Source organism: Nycticebus coucang, chromosome 7, assembly GCF_027406575.1.
Source record: "Nycticebus coucang isolate mNycCou1 chromosome 7, mNycCou1.pri, whole genome shotgun sequence".
Classification (NCBI taxonomy): domain Eukaryota; kingdom Metazoa; phylum Chordata; class Mammalia; order Primates; family Lorisidae; genus Nycticebus; species Nycticebus coucang.
The window spans coordinates 86,000,678-86,016,115 of NC_069786.1; the positions used below are offsets into that span (position 1 = coordinate 86,000,678).

Here is a 15,438-nt window from a genome sequence, read left to right on the forward strand (position 1 = left end):
GACATAAGAAGGACTGTATAAGAAAAATAACCCAGTCTGAAGGCAAGATAATGAGTGGAGTTTTGGGGGGAACTGAACTTGAAGCAGTTCTGGGCCACCCAGGGGTCTATGGATATACACCTCTTAAGTTCTTATTAAAGGTAGGGGTTGCCGAGAGAGAGATCTGAGAATTATCAGCATTTTATTATTATACAAAACACCTATTCCTAGATGGCCTAGGAAGAGATTATCCAGAGATAATTAGTGAATGCCATCTTCTGATAACAGTGTTAAGGGAGAAAAGAGCAGGGAGGTGAAGGAAGAACCTTCAGAGAGCAGAATTTCAGGAAAGCTACAGTGGTCAGTGGTATAAGGAAAAAAGACCAATGAGATGAGGCAAAAGGAGCCTGTTGAAACATTGCCCATTTTAATCCTCCTTTTACTAGACGGGCTTAAGTGGAATGTGGGGAGGCCAAGCAAGGGCATGGGAGGCAGAGACAGAAAACTATACTGCTCCTTTAAAGCAGCTGGGCTAAGAATAAAGATAGAGTGGGAATGAGACACAGGCCCTGGGAGAAACTTGGACTTGTTTACAGGCTTAGGAAAAAGAGCATACAAAAAAGAAATGATTCAAATTACAGAAAAGAGTGCGATTAACGAAGTTCCCCCAAGGAGATGGAGAACAAATAAAATACAGAAGAACAAATGCAGAAAGGGCTTCAAAAATCTGGTGAAGGTAAAAAAATATTCCAGCAGGGCTTGTATCTGTGATGACTGAAATAGATTTTAACATATCACTTCCTGGGTCTCATTTAAGTACTCTAAAATTGCCTTTAGGTAAATTTCCCAGTAATCGTCCTAGAGTCCCATAAAACCATAGGAGTGTATTTCCCAAGTATTTCAGAGGAGGACACAAAGGCTCAGTGAGGTTAAAGGACTTTCTGCAGGTTGAGAAACTGCTAAATGCAGCAAGGAGCAGGACCCAAGTGTCCTCTCACATGAAGGCCAGGCCAAGGCTTACTGGACCTGTTAGGCTCTATAGACTGCAACAAGGCCTTGGTGATTATGTTGCAAGCAATTTTCAGCCAAGAATATAATTTGTTGTTATATTAACACTGAATTCTGAATTTATAATTCTGGCTGAACAGACACCCCCCAAAAAGAGGGAATTAAAAAGAAATAATAATCATTATCCACAAGGCTGTCTCTCCTCTTTCCCAGATCTAAAAGTAGAAAAAATAGCATGTAAACATTTTGAGTTTGAACATTGTACCAGAAGACTATAGATACAAAGTTCCACTGACTTATTGATGTTAATTTATTAATATGATTAACATTACATCTTTCTCTCTATAGGGCAAGATTTGTAATTTCCCTGACATTCTATTTTTTAGATATTATGTTCTGTATTAGATGGAACCATCTGGATTTCTTTTGAAGGGTTTTTAGTTTTAAACATATTAATAGAATGAAACCAAAAGCCTAAGGCTGCCAACATGGTCATATCTTTAACACAAAATTATTTTTTAGGATAGACTGGTCCCCCATGAAGATGCCAAGAGTAGATAAATATTGAATATGACAACTCATATTCAAAATTTACATAATTTATATATGAAATTATGTGGAAATAAATTCTAAGGAAAACTAAATTATGAGTATCTTCCTAATAATGTCATTCTGACTCAAAACACTTTTTTCAAGTGGTTATTTTTACTACAGTTACAAGAAAATGTCAAAGAGCTCATACTTAACAATAAATTGATAATGTCTCGTGTAATATCTCTAAGGAAACTTCTACTTCTATGGGTGTAAATCATAGAAAATATTACATCAAAGATGACCATGTTATTTAATTCTAAGATTTGTCTTACATGAATTTGTGCAACTTGCCCAAGTTTATGTACGAGATCAATTAATAATGAACAGTTCTGGTCTTTTCCTCCTATCCTTACTGCATCTCGCCTATGTAAATAAAAGATTTTCAACGTGATCTCAGAGAAAAACCATCGGATCAAAAAGTTCAAACATTTTATGAATGCTGTGTAAGGCCAGGTGATAATATAAGAACTTAGAGTATGATTCAACCTGAAGTAAACTGTATGATTAAAACGAAAATTCATTCTATGGCCATAGATTAACATGATTCCAATCTTCTAAGTACCAACTTCTCAAAGAAAGTTCTCCATTTCTGCTTTGCTTCATATTTCCCATTAGGTGCTAAAATGATTAACACATTGAATTTCAGCCCTGTGGTGACTGTACTGAAGTATGAGGAGGAGAAATAAGAGAGAAGAATGATTAAAAATGAAAAACATATATTCACTTGGAAGTACATTTGAATAACATGTGTCTTTGGTCTACCATGAGGGCAACCTGGGCCTTGAGTTATTTTTCCAGAAATGATTGTGAATTTTTCATGTCTGATCAATAAACGTTAATTGGGCAACCTTATAAGTTAATTGAATAACTGGAATAACAAGTTATTACTGAAAGTCACAGCGTATAGCCTTGGAATATAAAAGCCAATTAGTCTGCATCAAGATCAAAAGATTGCTATTCAAAGACTTAATACATTGGCTCACCAATGTGAATAAGAGTCACTTGAAGAGCTTTGAAAATACACAGATTCTCAGATCCATCAAAATCCACTGCATTAGGGAACTTGGAAAGGACAGGGGCATAGAATGTATATTAGCAGCGAGATCCCAGGTGATTCCTTATGTAGTCATCTTTACACTGATCTGTGGATTGCTTACCAACTACCCGACAGAGTCATGGTCAAATATACAATGTGTTAGCCAGTGAAAAGAATTCACTAAATCTGTCAACCTACCAATCTGCATAAGTGGAGAGATATCTCTTCAAACTAACGCATTAGTTTAGTTTGGATAAAAGGTATAGATACTTCCAAATGTATCTGAAGATAATTAGATTAAGAAGTAAATAAAATGCAGTACAATGCCATCCAGTGTCCTTGGCTTTGTAGCCTACTCAGAAGTGTATTACCAGTGTAGATCTGACACACAGCTTTGTTCTATTCATTGAAAGTGTAAGATCTAGTTTACTAAAAGTAGTTGACATGCATGCTCACTTTGATAGGGACTGTAGTTGCCTCCTAGTAGCCATTTTTCTTTATATCCTTCCTAGAAGAACTATATCTAGTAGAGTACATTGCTAGTGCCATCCAGATAAAGTCTACATTTCCTAGTTGTCCTCACAGCTCTATATAAATGTATGACTAAACTCTCGCCAAGTACAAATAAGATGAAATATTATGAAGTCTTAGAAGTTAGAAGTCTTCATAAAGGCAGAAATAGCTCACAGCCTTTGTCTCCCATTCTCTATCCATGTGCCTAGAAAGTACACATAATGGCCGGCACTTCAGTAGCCATTTAGAGCCCTAAAATCAAAAACCATATCCCAGGGATAAGGGAGTAGAGATCTAGTCTCCGATGACATTGTGGAGCCAATATGCTAGCCTTTTACTGCCTACTTAAAAGCTTCCTTTACATCAGAAAAAAAAAAAAAAGCCTTTTAAATTTGTTTATGTTTGTTTATTTAAACTACTGCATTCTGCTATATGCAGTTGGACCTAAACAAAAACACCCACTAAAGAGAAAAGTCTGCATATCCTACATGATTTAAACTATTTCAATAGTAATGAGTTTAAAACTATTGGATTAAACAAATAAACTATGTACTCATAGTTTATTCTGTACCTCCTTTAAAATGATTCCATTCAAATCCTGCTGGATGTTAAGCATCTGCTTCTTCATATTTGTACTTGAAGAGTGAGAAAAATGACAGACATAAAGTCACAAAAATATAAGAGATCATGACGTAGAAAGAACTGTGAGCCCTTCATGCCTTAGTAATCAAAAGTTGGCTTGGGTCCAGGATATCAGTGTAAAGTTGAAATAGGAGGGCTGCAAATTTACGGTCTATGAGCCACATTTGAAACTCAGATATATTTTAATTGGCTTATGCAATAACTCTCAAAACATTAATTTTGAATATCATAAAGTGGGTATGCGTCTTCAGTTCCTCACAGGCTCCTCATCCTCTGTCCATGTGGAAACACTCACTTACTTCACTTGCTTATGTCACCTGCCTGGCCTCTGAAAACAGTGAAGTGTAGAGTTGCTAGAAACAAATGGTACATTTCTGCCCTTTATCTTCTCTCCATTGCTCATCTGGCGATTCATAGCAAAGATTATTTTGTAAAATTAAGTATGCCTAGTTCAAATAACAGGAATGTATGTAGTTCACTAGACATGAGAGTTTTCCTCAGGCATATAAAATTAACTGTAAACACTCTAGTTTTTCTCTTACAAAACACAAATATGAAATATTTCATGGAACACACACCAACACACACACATTCTTGAAAAACTGGTTTTATGTCTTAACTCCCTAATTCGTGTTCTTTTATAATTTCAACTAAAGTTAGCCCAACTCCCAAACTTTTTCTTTCTGGTTTCTTAGCAATTAAAAAGCAATCCAATAAGTTCTTAAAATTTAGTGAGAAATAGTATTGATTATGAACTAAAATACCTACAACTTTATCTATTTACATTTACCTTATCATTCCTACTTTTATCAGGCAGGGTCACTGTCCTTATATTTTACATTTCTGGCAAATACCCAAAGTCAAACACATGAAAAATATACCTTGAGGACATAAGCGGAAAAAAAAAAGGCTTGTAAATATGCACTTACATGCAATAGCAGGTCTCTACATTTCCCAAGGAAAACATTTGTAGACAATGGAAATACCACAGTATATGACTTAGTCTTCATACCCAAATTTTGAAAAACATACTTGTTTTGCATGTGTGCCTTAGATATTTATTTAATTTTGAGCATTTACCTAAGCTTACTTTTCCCCAAACTCAAAACCACGTGGAGTTTCTCAGTTCTGACATTTCCATTAAGCTTGTGACATGCCTCAACAGAGGAAATAAAGTATTGCCAAATATCCACACAGTATCGACTTAAACCAAAGTATACGTGGCAAGTAAATATAGTACAAGTTAAGTGCTCTAAATATATTGGATTCTGGAATTCTTCTCTGTGTTATATTTAATTAGGGACATAACTACTTTCTTTTGCTACTGAATACTTATCACATATATTCTCTTAGGTCGAGTAATGAAACAGAGGAATTTATTTTTTACAATACACATGCAAGCAATCACACATTCTCTGTAAATCTGATCTTTGGAATTCTAGTTTCTGTGCTTGGGTATAGTGGGGGGACTGGAGGTGGTTTGGAGTTGGGAACTTTTTTGTCATCAAAGCATCACATTCCTAACATTTGTGTAAATTAGTATTAAAGAAAATTAAAGTCCGTTCATTTTTCAAAAACACCTACAGAGTAATTAAAACTTTATGGAAAGTCTTTTAATATATGGTCTACTTCATGTATCTTATGAAATAGTCTTTTCATTTCACATATTCAATTATTTGAGGACTTTATTAGATTAACTTATTAATTTTAATATAAATTAACAAAAATCTGTATTAAAAATGTTTTAATTGAAGTTGGTTGTTTGGTGGTGGGGGGGAGAAAAATCTTCCTCTTATAATCATATTTTCTATAGCCATTGTAATTTTTCTGTATTTTCCCCCTTTTCTAAATTCTACTTCCTATTCAATTATCTTTCCCACCTTCTAAGCAGTACATGCTTTTCACTGTGACAAAGGAACTCAAAAGTTTTTACCTTATATAAATCGCTTCATTTTTCAGAACATAAAATGTGACATAAAAAGTTGCAAGATTTAGAAAGTGCCCCCTCTATGGGACTCCTGACAGATTGTTGGATATTCGTCTCCATATTCTTATTTTGACTCTGAAAGTGTTTAGGATTTGATCTCTACATTAATTTAATGAACATCTTTAGAGTAAAAACACACAGAAGCAGGTACCTGGAGTAAACATGTCTATATACAGCTATGTATATATGTATCGGGGTGAAAGTAACAGAAAAGTTTAATGAATGTGCATAAGTTTTAAAAACTTGAATTTGATGTTAAACAGTTATGAAAATATACAATGGCCCATTATAAAAGAGTATCTATATTTGAAATTTAGCCCTGAAGAGTAAGGATTCAACAATCAGAAGAATCAATTTAAATATTTTCTCATATTCTATATCAGCCATGAATTTCTGCTTAGCCATACCATCTAACCTAACTCTGCTATTTGCAAATTGCATAGGAAAAACAAAGTGAGTAACTAGGCAAGATTTCTCTTTAAAAAAAAAATACCAAAAAAAAGGAAGGAAAACTTCTGCCTATGGGATAAAAACCATACAAATGCTCCGTGCCAAATAAGTGATATATAAGGCTGATTTCCTGCCTTCTGCCATCCAAGCGGGAACCACCACTGTCCTCTTAACCAAGTCAGTAGGGTGGGAAAATACCACTGTTTAAGAAATCTGGCTTCTATCAGCCTCTGTCATGGAGAAATAAATGAGACCGCTTCTCTCAGTAACCAAAAGTAATTTTAAGATCACAAATGAAAATGGTAAAGAAGCATAAGTCTGTAAAGAGAAAAGAATGAGCAGCCAAAGACAAAGAAAAATCAGAGCTATCAGTTGCTGCCGAGCTTTTTCTAAACAAAGAATTTTATGAAGCAGCTGAAGTTTAGTACAAAAAGGACTCCACCCTACCCAGTTTCTGCCGCAACTTTTTCCTTGCTCCGAAAACTCCAGCCCACAGAACAGAATTCCTCTAACTAAATAAAATGCCTTCAGTGCCCTGTTTTAAGCACGATTCTTTTCTTTTAAACTTCCCACTCTCACACTCAGGCAAAACGACTTATCTTAGGATTTCCCAGAAATATTTAGTAGTGCACTCTTTCCAAGGGCAGATCTAGAAGCTCCGGATTTACAAACATCCCGATTGTTTGTCTTCCAAGCCGTTTGTTTCCCAGGTGCAAATCTGTCAGCCCCCTTCTCAAACTTCAAACCAGAGCCTCTTCTTCAAGCTCTTCCCAGGGGCTTAACATTCCACTTATTTCTCAAACCGTGCAATAAACACCACAAGCAAAGCAAACGGCAAACTCACCATCCTCGCCTTCTTCCTGGGCTTTTATTGAGACAAATTGCCCTAATAAAACAGTAAGAATGAGGAGAGGTCTTGCTTCTACCCAGTTTGCCATCATGTCTAAATATTAGACATGTGGGTCCTCCTGGGAATAAAAAGCAGAGTCTAAGGTTATTGTAGCACCATGAAGTCAGCTGTGGACTCTTCTTTCAGCACCAGCCCCGGGGCTGCCTCTGCAAACCCCTTTTTCAGCACCAGCTCCAGCACAGTCTGTGAAAACTTTTTTGAAGCGATGCAGCTTTAAATAGGAAGAATGCTGCCTCCACTTCTTTTCCTGCCCCTTTTCAGCTTGTTCAGGCTCATAACCATCCAGTGTCTGCCAAGCAACGGTCTGATTGATGGTAAACAACCAAATCAGAACACGCGCTTCTGTGCCTGAACTTTCCCTATTTCATTTATGTTTAAAGCATGGATGGGGCTCAATAACAGAAACAAACTTTTATTTTTCTTTCCTTTTTTTTTTTTTCAAGAAAGCCTGTTAGAAAGAGTCCTATTCTCCCCTCCCTAACCCTTCACCCAGACACACTCCTTAACTTTTCCCCTATAAGCTGAAAAAGACATTAGGGAGGAAATACAGCCTTTTAACCTAGTTTTAGGCAATTGGATAAATTTAAGACTCTTTTTCACCTTAAACCTCTAAACGGATCGTATTTTAACCCTTTCTTTTGCTTAAATAAGGAAGTATTCTTGTCCCCTCTTAGATTCTCTTTGTGTTTTGTTTTGTCCCCATACTCTGGAAGAGGACTCTTAGAATGTTGCCCAGGTAAAGTTCAGGTAAAGAAACTACTTTGGAGAAATGAATTTGTGATACAGCATACTTTGACTCCAAAAGATAGGTTCTATCCTAATTTCTCCACATCTCTTGTTAAAGAACCACACATGCGGGTTCCTTTTGCCCAGAGAACTTTATTATGTAGAAAAATTGGCTACTAAGCTAGTGGAGAGAAATGAGAAGTATACCACATCTGGATTCAGAAAGGTTCAGTTCAAACACCAGCTCTGCCCTCACTAATTTTGTAAACAGTCACATAGTCCTTTAACTCTGTGCACTCCAATTTTCTTATTTGATAAAAGGGCTTTACCCTGGCCAGTCTACAAGATTTAGTGACACTAAAAGGAATTGTATATTATTAAGTTCCAAATTGCAAAGAGCTACATAAAAGTAAATGGTGGTGTTATTAACTCTCCAGCAGGGAATATGGTAGTCTCAGGTGCACAAGCCCCCCAAGAGCAATATTCTTGAACTTCTGTACCACGTTCATGTTTTCCAAGATAGTAATGACCTCAGAGTACTCTGTATAATCTAATCTGTTTGCTATTTTTGAGTACCCCTGGAAATAGAACAGATGTTCTACACAATACAGGTGAATCCGCTCAGGGATGATCAGGAACCCTGAATTTTGCTAAGCCCTGGACAAAAAGGATGACACCAGGGAAATTAAGAGGCACATCCATCACTTTCAAAGAAGGTATTCAGATAACTGAGAAAATAAATTTACATGAAACAAAACTAGTGCATCTTGGGATGCACAAGACACAGAAGAAATTCAGATGAAGGAGATATTAGAAAATGAGATTAGATAAGTAAACCATTTTTATCACTCTTCTCAATAGAAAAATCTAAGAATCTCTGAATTTTAGCTTTGGAGGTAGACTCTCTAAGGAAGTATTGTAGAGGGGTCAGCTGTTTAAGGAGTTTCCAACTTTCTAACCCTGTACCCCTCAGTTTAACTTTTCACTGAGACAAATCTCATTTCAATGACATCTATTCCCAGGGGTCCCCTACTTTCACTCAATGAATGGGCTGAGTGAGAACCCTAAACTGTCATTTGCTAATTCTTTCTAGAATATCTGAGAAAGGCCAGAACTTGAAAATCATCTTGGTAAATATTCAAAGAGACTAACAGGAAAATAAATAAATGCCGGGGAAAAATTAATTGTCCTCTGAGCTTCCCAGTACTAGTTTACTATGAGGCCTTGACACCCAAGGGTTGGCACAATTTTCAAGCACCTTCTATGAAATGTACGACAACAGACTTTTATAGCTGTTAAATCTCCAGCTCTCAGCAATTATTCTCCATGCTGGGGACACAAAGAAGATTAGATAAGGTCAGAGGACCTGAAGTTGAGTCAGTGTACATAATCTTCAGTTCCTGCTCAGATCAGTACTTTAGTATCTATGATTAATAAAGTTATATTAAATTTAACTGTAAGCAGGCCTTGTATGAGAAAGATTAAAAGCATAATGCAACCTCTCACAATTCCTGCCAGTTTCAGCTTCCTCTTCCGACCATACCAAAGGCTCTGGTATGACAGAGACATAGCAAAGATTGCCAGGAAAGCTGAGACAAATCAGCATTCTCTCTCACCCTTGTAAAGTTTTTACTCTTATTGGCAACACGTCAACAAATAGAAAAATATTTTGTGACTTGTGCTTTTTCTCTACATTTGGCTTTAAGATACCACATGCAATTTGGAAAAAAACAAAACATACTGGTTTTGACCAGATATGTCTGTTTAATAGATATGACTGAATTCAAGTAGGAGAATAGTCCTTGAGAACTGATTCTGGTGCTGGAGTAGAGGACTCAGAAATCTGTCCCTTCCCAGAAAGCCCACCCCAACAGTATAAGTATGATAATAATACATGCTTGGCAGGTCCATTTTTACCCATTCTCACAGCAACCTTGAAGAGTGTTTATCATTTTTATCAAAATATATATTTGGAATCATGGTTTAAATGTGTTTACTTGCTCAAGTTTGCTCAGCTAGGTGGTATATTTAAGGTTGTCTTTCAACGATTTCTGACACCAGTGCAACTGTGCGCACTGCCTTTTGGCTGGACTTAGGGCTGCCCAATCGTTTTTTTTTTTTTTTTTTCTACTGCATATTGGAAGAGTAAGAATTGTCTTGGGAAAAACATTAAATAAACAAATACTAACGAAAGCTGATGAGCACACACACACACAAAAAAGGTCCCTGAACACTTTTTATGATATCCAACACCACAGATAAGCAAAACAGGCCTCCAATAACCTGCCAGCAGCCCACAGCCCCATGGGTTGTACACCCATGAGACCTTCCTGACTCTCATACTTCCAGACTCAGGGAAAGGTGGCTCAGCACCCTTTCAGGGTTGACTCCTCCCTCCGCACTCCCTGTCTGGACCCTCCCTGCTCCCTCAGGACATTGCTCTATCAGTGTTCCCCTCTCTCCTTCCTTCCATCTCTCTTTCTCTACTAGTTCCTTTCCTGCAGCCTATAGACCTGCTCCTTACCAATACCTAACTTAACAAACAAGGAAGAAAGGAAAGGTTTCCTTTACCCCTTGTCTTCCATAGTCTCTTTCCTTCCTTCCACTTCTCCTCCTCCCGTCACCCTTCACCTCCACATCAGGGTCTCATTCCCAGCTCTCTACCACATATTGCACCGCCAGAGACATTAACAAGCCCTTTGTTAATAAACCCAAAGATTTTGTCTTTCCTCCCTTCCCCATAGGATACTCTGACTACTCCCTTCCTACTGAAATTTTTTCCTCCCAGGGTGTCCCTGGTCCCACAGACTCCTCCTATGCCCCCTACTTTGTGAGTCAAACTTCCCTTGCCAGTTACTCTCAGAAAGCTCCTTTGTGCTCCGCAGTGTTGTTCGCTCAGCTTTTTCCCTCCTTGCCTACTGACCTGGGCTGTCCCAGCTATTGGATCCCTAGACTTTCTCTTCATTACCATGTGAATGACTTTCAGTCATGGCTTTCCTCCTGAGCTGCAGACTGAATCTCTAAGTGTCTACATTAAACGTCTCCCACTGGGTGGGTCCATAAAACTCAGAATCTAGAATGAAACCCTCATCTCCCACTGTTCCTTATGCCAGTTAACAGGACCACCCTCATCCTGGTCCCCAGGTCAGAGCCACAGGAAGTCGTTTTGTCCTCTCCCAACATGCATCCCACTGGTCACAAGGCCCTGCTGATTTTGTAATGCATTTCTTCAATCAGTTACTCTGCTTTCTAAGAAAACCTGATACCCAAGCACTTTATAACATAATAGGTTAAAATGATAATAATAAATCCAACATCTAGGTTCCTATCTTTTTTAACTTTCCTCTTGTTGTTTCACTCATGGAGAAGGTAGAGTTTCCAAAGCACATAAACCAGTTTCATACCTCTGAATTTCATACCACAGGCCCAGACCTTAGCCTGAAATAACCATCCCCTGATCTAATTCATTCCCTCATTTAACAAATATTTATTGAGTCTCTGGCAAGTTCTATTCAAGGCACCAGGAGACAGCTGGGGACAACAAACACAGATGAGGTCCTGGATCCCATGGAGTTTACCACCTGGAGTGAAAAAACAGCAAAAAATAAGTGAATATGCAAGACAGGTAATTTCAGAAAGATAGGCCAGGGAGGAAATAAACAGTATTGCTTTAGGGCTGCTCAGGAATTAGGACAAGAGGAATGCTAAAATAGGGCCATTAGGGAAGACCACATTTAAGGAGACAACAGTGAAGCTCAGACTTAAAAATTGAAAAGAATTTATCACTGGAGAACTGAAGAAAGGAATCAGCAAATACAAACGGCCTGGAATGGTGAGTTAGTTTGCTATTGCTGCTATAAAAATTATTATTGACTGTGGCTTAAAACAATGTTAATGTACCATCTTATATTTCTATAAGTTAACAGTTTGACATGAGTCTTATTGGGCTAAAAATCAGTGTCAGCCAGTCTGCATTCCTTTTAGAGCTCCAGGAAAGAATCCATTTCCTTGCTTTTTGAGCTTCTAGAAGTCACCGTATTCCTTGTTTTGTTGCCCCTTTCTCTATCTTCAAAGCTAGCAATATAGCATCTCCCTGATACGCCTTTGTTGGCACATCTGTTTCTCTGACCCCAGCCTAGAAAGGTTATCTACTTTTAAGGATCCATGCAACTACACTGGGCCCACCTGGATAACCCAGGTTAACTTTCCCCTTCTCAAAGTCCTGAATCTTATCAGCCAAGTCCTTTTTGACTTATAAAGTAACATATTGACAGGTTATGGGAATTAGTACATGGGGACCATTAGTACATCTTTGGGGACCATAACTCTTCCTACAAAAGATAGTTATGGGCATTGATTGTGTAAAAGTAGGAAAAAGTCATTATGCTTGTATGATGTAATATATTAGCATACTAGTTTGAACTGTTTTTCTAAATGCAATGAGAAACCAAAATGTTACTACAGAGAAATAATATGTTTTAATATACTAATATTTAAAAATATGAACAGTATGTGAGAAATGTATCATAACAAGCCAAAGATAGATGCAGGGACACCAAATAGGAAGTACTTTTAACCCGAATGAGAGATGATGGTGGCGTGCACTAAGGAAGTACAGTGGAAACAGAAAGAAGTGGAGAGACTCAAAATATATTTTGGAAACAAAATTTCTGATGGATTATGTAGGGCTAGGAAAAAAAAACAAAGAAAAAGATAGAAATTGAAGAGGACACCTCTGCCAACTAAGTGGATGATATAGCCAGGAAAGCTCAGCATTGCCTACCTAACAAACTGGTCTGCTCCTCCATGGAACTGACCAACATCCTTGTAGACCTAACATTTACTATATTGAAGTATCTGTTTCTTCTACCACACTGAAAGATCCTTGAGATTATGGACATTGTTTAGTTATTATATTTGCCTACCCTGTTTCCCCGAAAATAAGACAGTATCTTATTTTAAGGTGTGCTCCCAAAGATGCGCCAGGTCTTATTTTCAGGGGACGTCTTATCTTTCCTGTAAGTAGGTCTTATTTTCGGAGGATGTCTTATTTTCGGGAAAACAGGGTAGTAGCTATTTGATGAACCAATAGAACTTGATGATTGAATGACCATGAAAGAAGTACCAATGAGCATAAATAAAGATGATTCCAAGATGTCAGCCCTGGAGGACTAGGAAAATGATGGTCCTAGTGAAAGAAATATCTAACTGAGGAAGAACAAGTGGTAATAGAGCAACAAGAGGACACATAGCTGATAAGGTTCAGCTGTTCACATATATGCCTTGAAATGGCAAACCACAGTTTTGAACAGAAGAAGATGCACATTGTAAACATTATTTTTCTAGCTGAAAGCCTCTGTGAAGATAATAACCTAACAATAATAGTGACAATAATGGCTAAAATGTATCAAGTACCTACTATGTATTTTGTTATCAGATACTGGTTAAACTCTTTTTTTTTATTATTGTTGGGAAATCATTGAGGGCACAAAGAATAAACACTTTATATGTATCATCTAACTTAATCCTCAAATCAACGCTGTCTGGAAAGTGCTATTATTTTCCCTATTTTACAGATGAGGAAGGAAATTGAGGCTCTAAATAGTGTGTGTCAGTTACACATCAAGAAATGACTAGATCCAGGTTTGTATCTCCAGCTGCACAGTCTTTTATTAAAGAGTTGAGGGTCGAAGAAATCTTGTGATGTTTATTTCCTTAGCATAAATTCTATTACTGATTGAAAAAAAAAGCTGATTACACTATTGGGAGAATTATTCAAAATATATTTAAAATCATATCAAAAATATCTTTTCAAAGTAAACTAATGCATATACCAATAAATTTACTTATAAAGTCTATCTATATCCAAACTTTATAGATATATGTATATATATATTACCTCCATCTGAATATGTCTACCGAAAAATATATCTTTAAACATCTAGGCACAATTAGAAATTTTGTTTTAGAAATTTTTTTTTTTTGTGTGTGTGTGTTTTTTGGCTAGGGCTGGGTTTGAACCTGCCACCTCGGCATATGGGACCAGGGCCCTACTCCTTGAGCCACAGGCGCCACCCTGTTTTTGAAATTTTTATCTTCATTTTAACATTTTTGCAATATGAATTTTTTATTTTAATCTGTATATTAATATTTTAATTAAGTCATATTTTGGGGAAAGTTTGGAATTTTATGTTTTAAAATATTGTGTGATCTTCCAAACCATCGATGGTCATATTTAGAAGCTATGGAGAACCCTGTGAGCCAAGATCATAAGTAATAAGTAGGCTTGGCTTATGTGGAACCCTCTCTTTGTACACTATATAGCTCACATATACTCTTTGATACTCACAATAGCCCAGTGAAATATTATAAACTAGATGATAATTCTCATTTTTCCATGGGGATTGAGAGAGATTAAATGTACAATGAAATCCATGGTCTCCAATATTGGTTTCCAAGTGCTCTATCTACTGCACCATGATAATTAAACTATAATTCAAATTTTACTCACTAGGAAGGTAGCAACAATAAAGCATGCAGATATGTACTGGTTATGAGAACAAACCTTGAAGCCAAACTAAGAAAATCTAAATGCTGGTCCCACTACTGGATAGGTGTCTTTTTGCATTTTTGTCTCCTTGACTAAAAAATGAGGAAATCATACTACCTACCTCACTGGTAATTATTATGAGCATTAAATTAGTTGAAATTTGCAAAGCTCTTAGGATAATTGCTGGCATAGAGGTAATATTATATAAGTGCTGGTTCAACAAAAATAAGTTACCATGAACCATTTCTTCTTTTAAGAAATTATAATTTGTCATCAGTTTAAAATTTGACTATTAAAATTTATTTAAAGATCAAAACCCAGAATAACCAGAAGGGGGTCTAATCATGACCACATTATGCTCTACTCACTCCTTCATTCAATTTTTTTTATTCTTTTATATTGAGTTTATTGAGACATGGTTTACATAGGCCAAATTTTGCCTTTTCAGGATAAGAGTTATTTGAGTTTGGACAAATGTACGTAATCATGTGACTACCATCACAGTTTATAGGATATTTTCTTCGCTCCAAAATGGTCCCCTGTTTGGAGTCTATCTCCTCCCATCCTCACCTCATCACTGTTGATTTGACTTCTACTCCCATAGTTTCATCTCTGCAGAACGTTATATAATGGGATCACACCATATGTAGCCTTGGAGTTCATTCCTCCTTTTAAAATTATTATGTTTACATTTTAAAATTTATTTTCTAATGACTTTTTTACTTATTTTTGGTCCCTCAAATTTCAATTTACTATTTCCTAATTCTTGGCCATTAATCCATTAGTTATTTTTTAAGTTTAATAAATCTTGAAACACGGATAATTATTTGTATTGGAACAGCAATTCTCTGCAACTAAATTGAGAGTTCATGAGTCAGGGCTTCCCCTGAGGGAAAGTTTTTAGATGGCAGAACTAGGTACAGGCTACAAAGAGGAAATTGTCCGTAGCTCAAGGACACCAAAGGCCATTTATACCAAATAAGTGTGCTATGCTCTGTATCCTGCTTTTAAAAAATTAAAAGCCTAGAGTCTCAAATTGTTTC

At 36.7% G+C, this 15,438-nt stretch overlaps 1 protein-coding gene across 2 annotated transcripts in view; it reads right to left on the bottom strand.

Moving 5' to 3' along the window:
- Positions 1-15,438, bottom strand: part of COL5A2 (collagen type V alpha 2 chain) — a 245,639-nt gene that overhangs the window by 137,678 nt on the left and 92,523 nt on the right. The window contains exon 1 of one of the 2 annotated variants that reach the window (XM_053597827.1): positions 7,054-7,424. The exons of the other annotated variant lie outside the window; for it this stretch is intronic. Coding sequence (XP_053453802.1) covers positions 7,054-7,150 — 97 coding nt within the window. The 5' untranslated portion in view covers positions 7,151-7,424. Of the gene's footprint in view, positions 1-7,053; positions 7,425-15,438 lie in introns of those variants that run through there. 2 annotated transcript variants of the gene reach the window in all.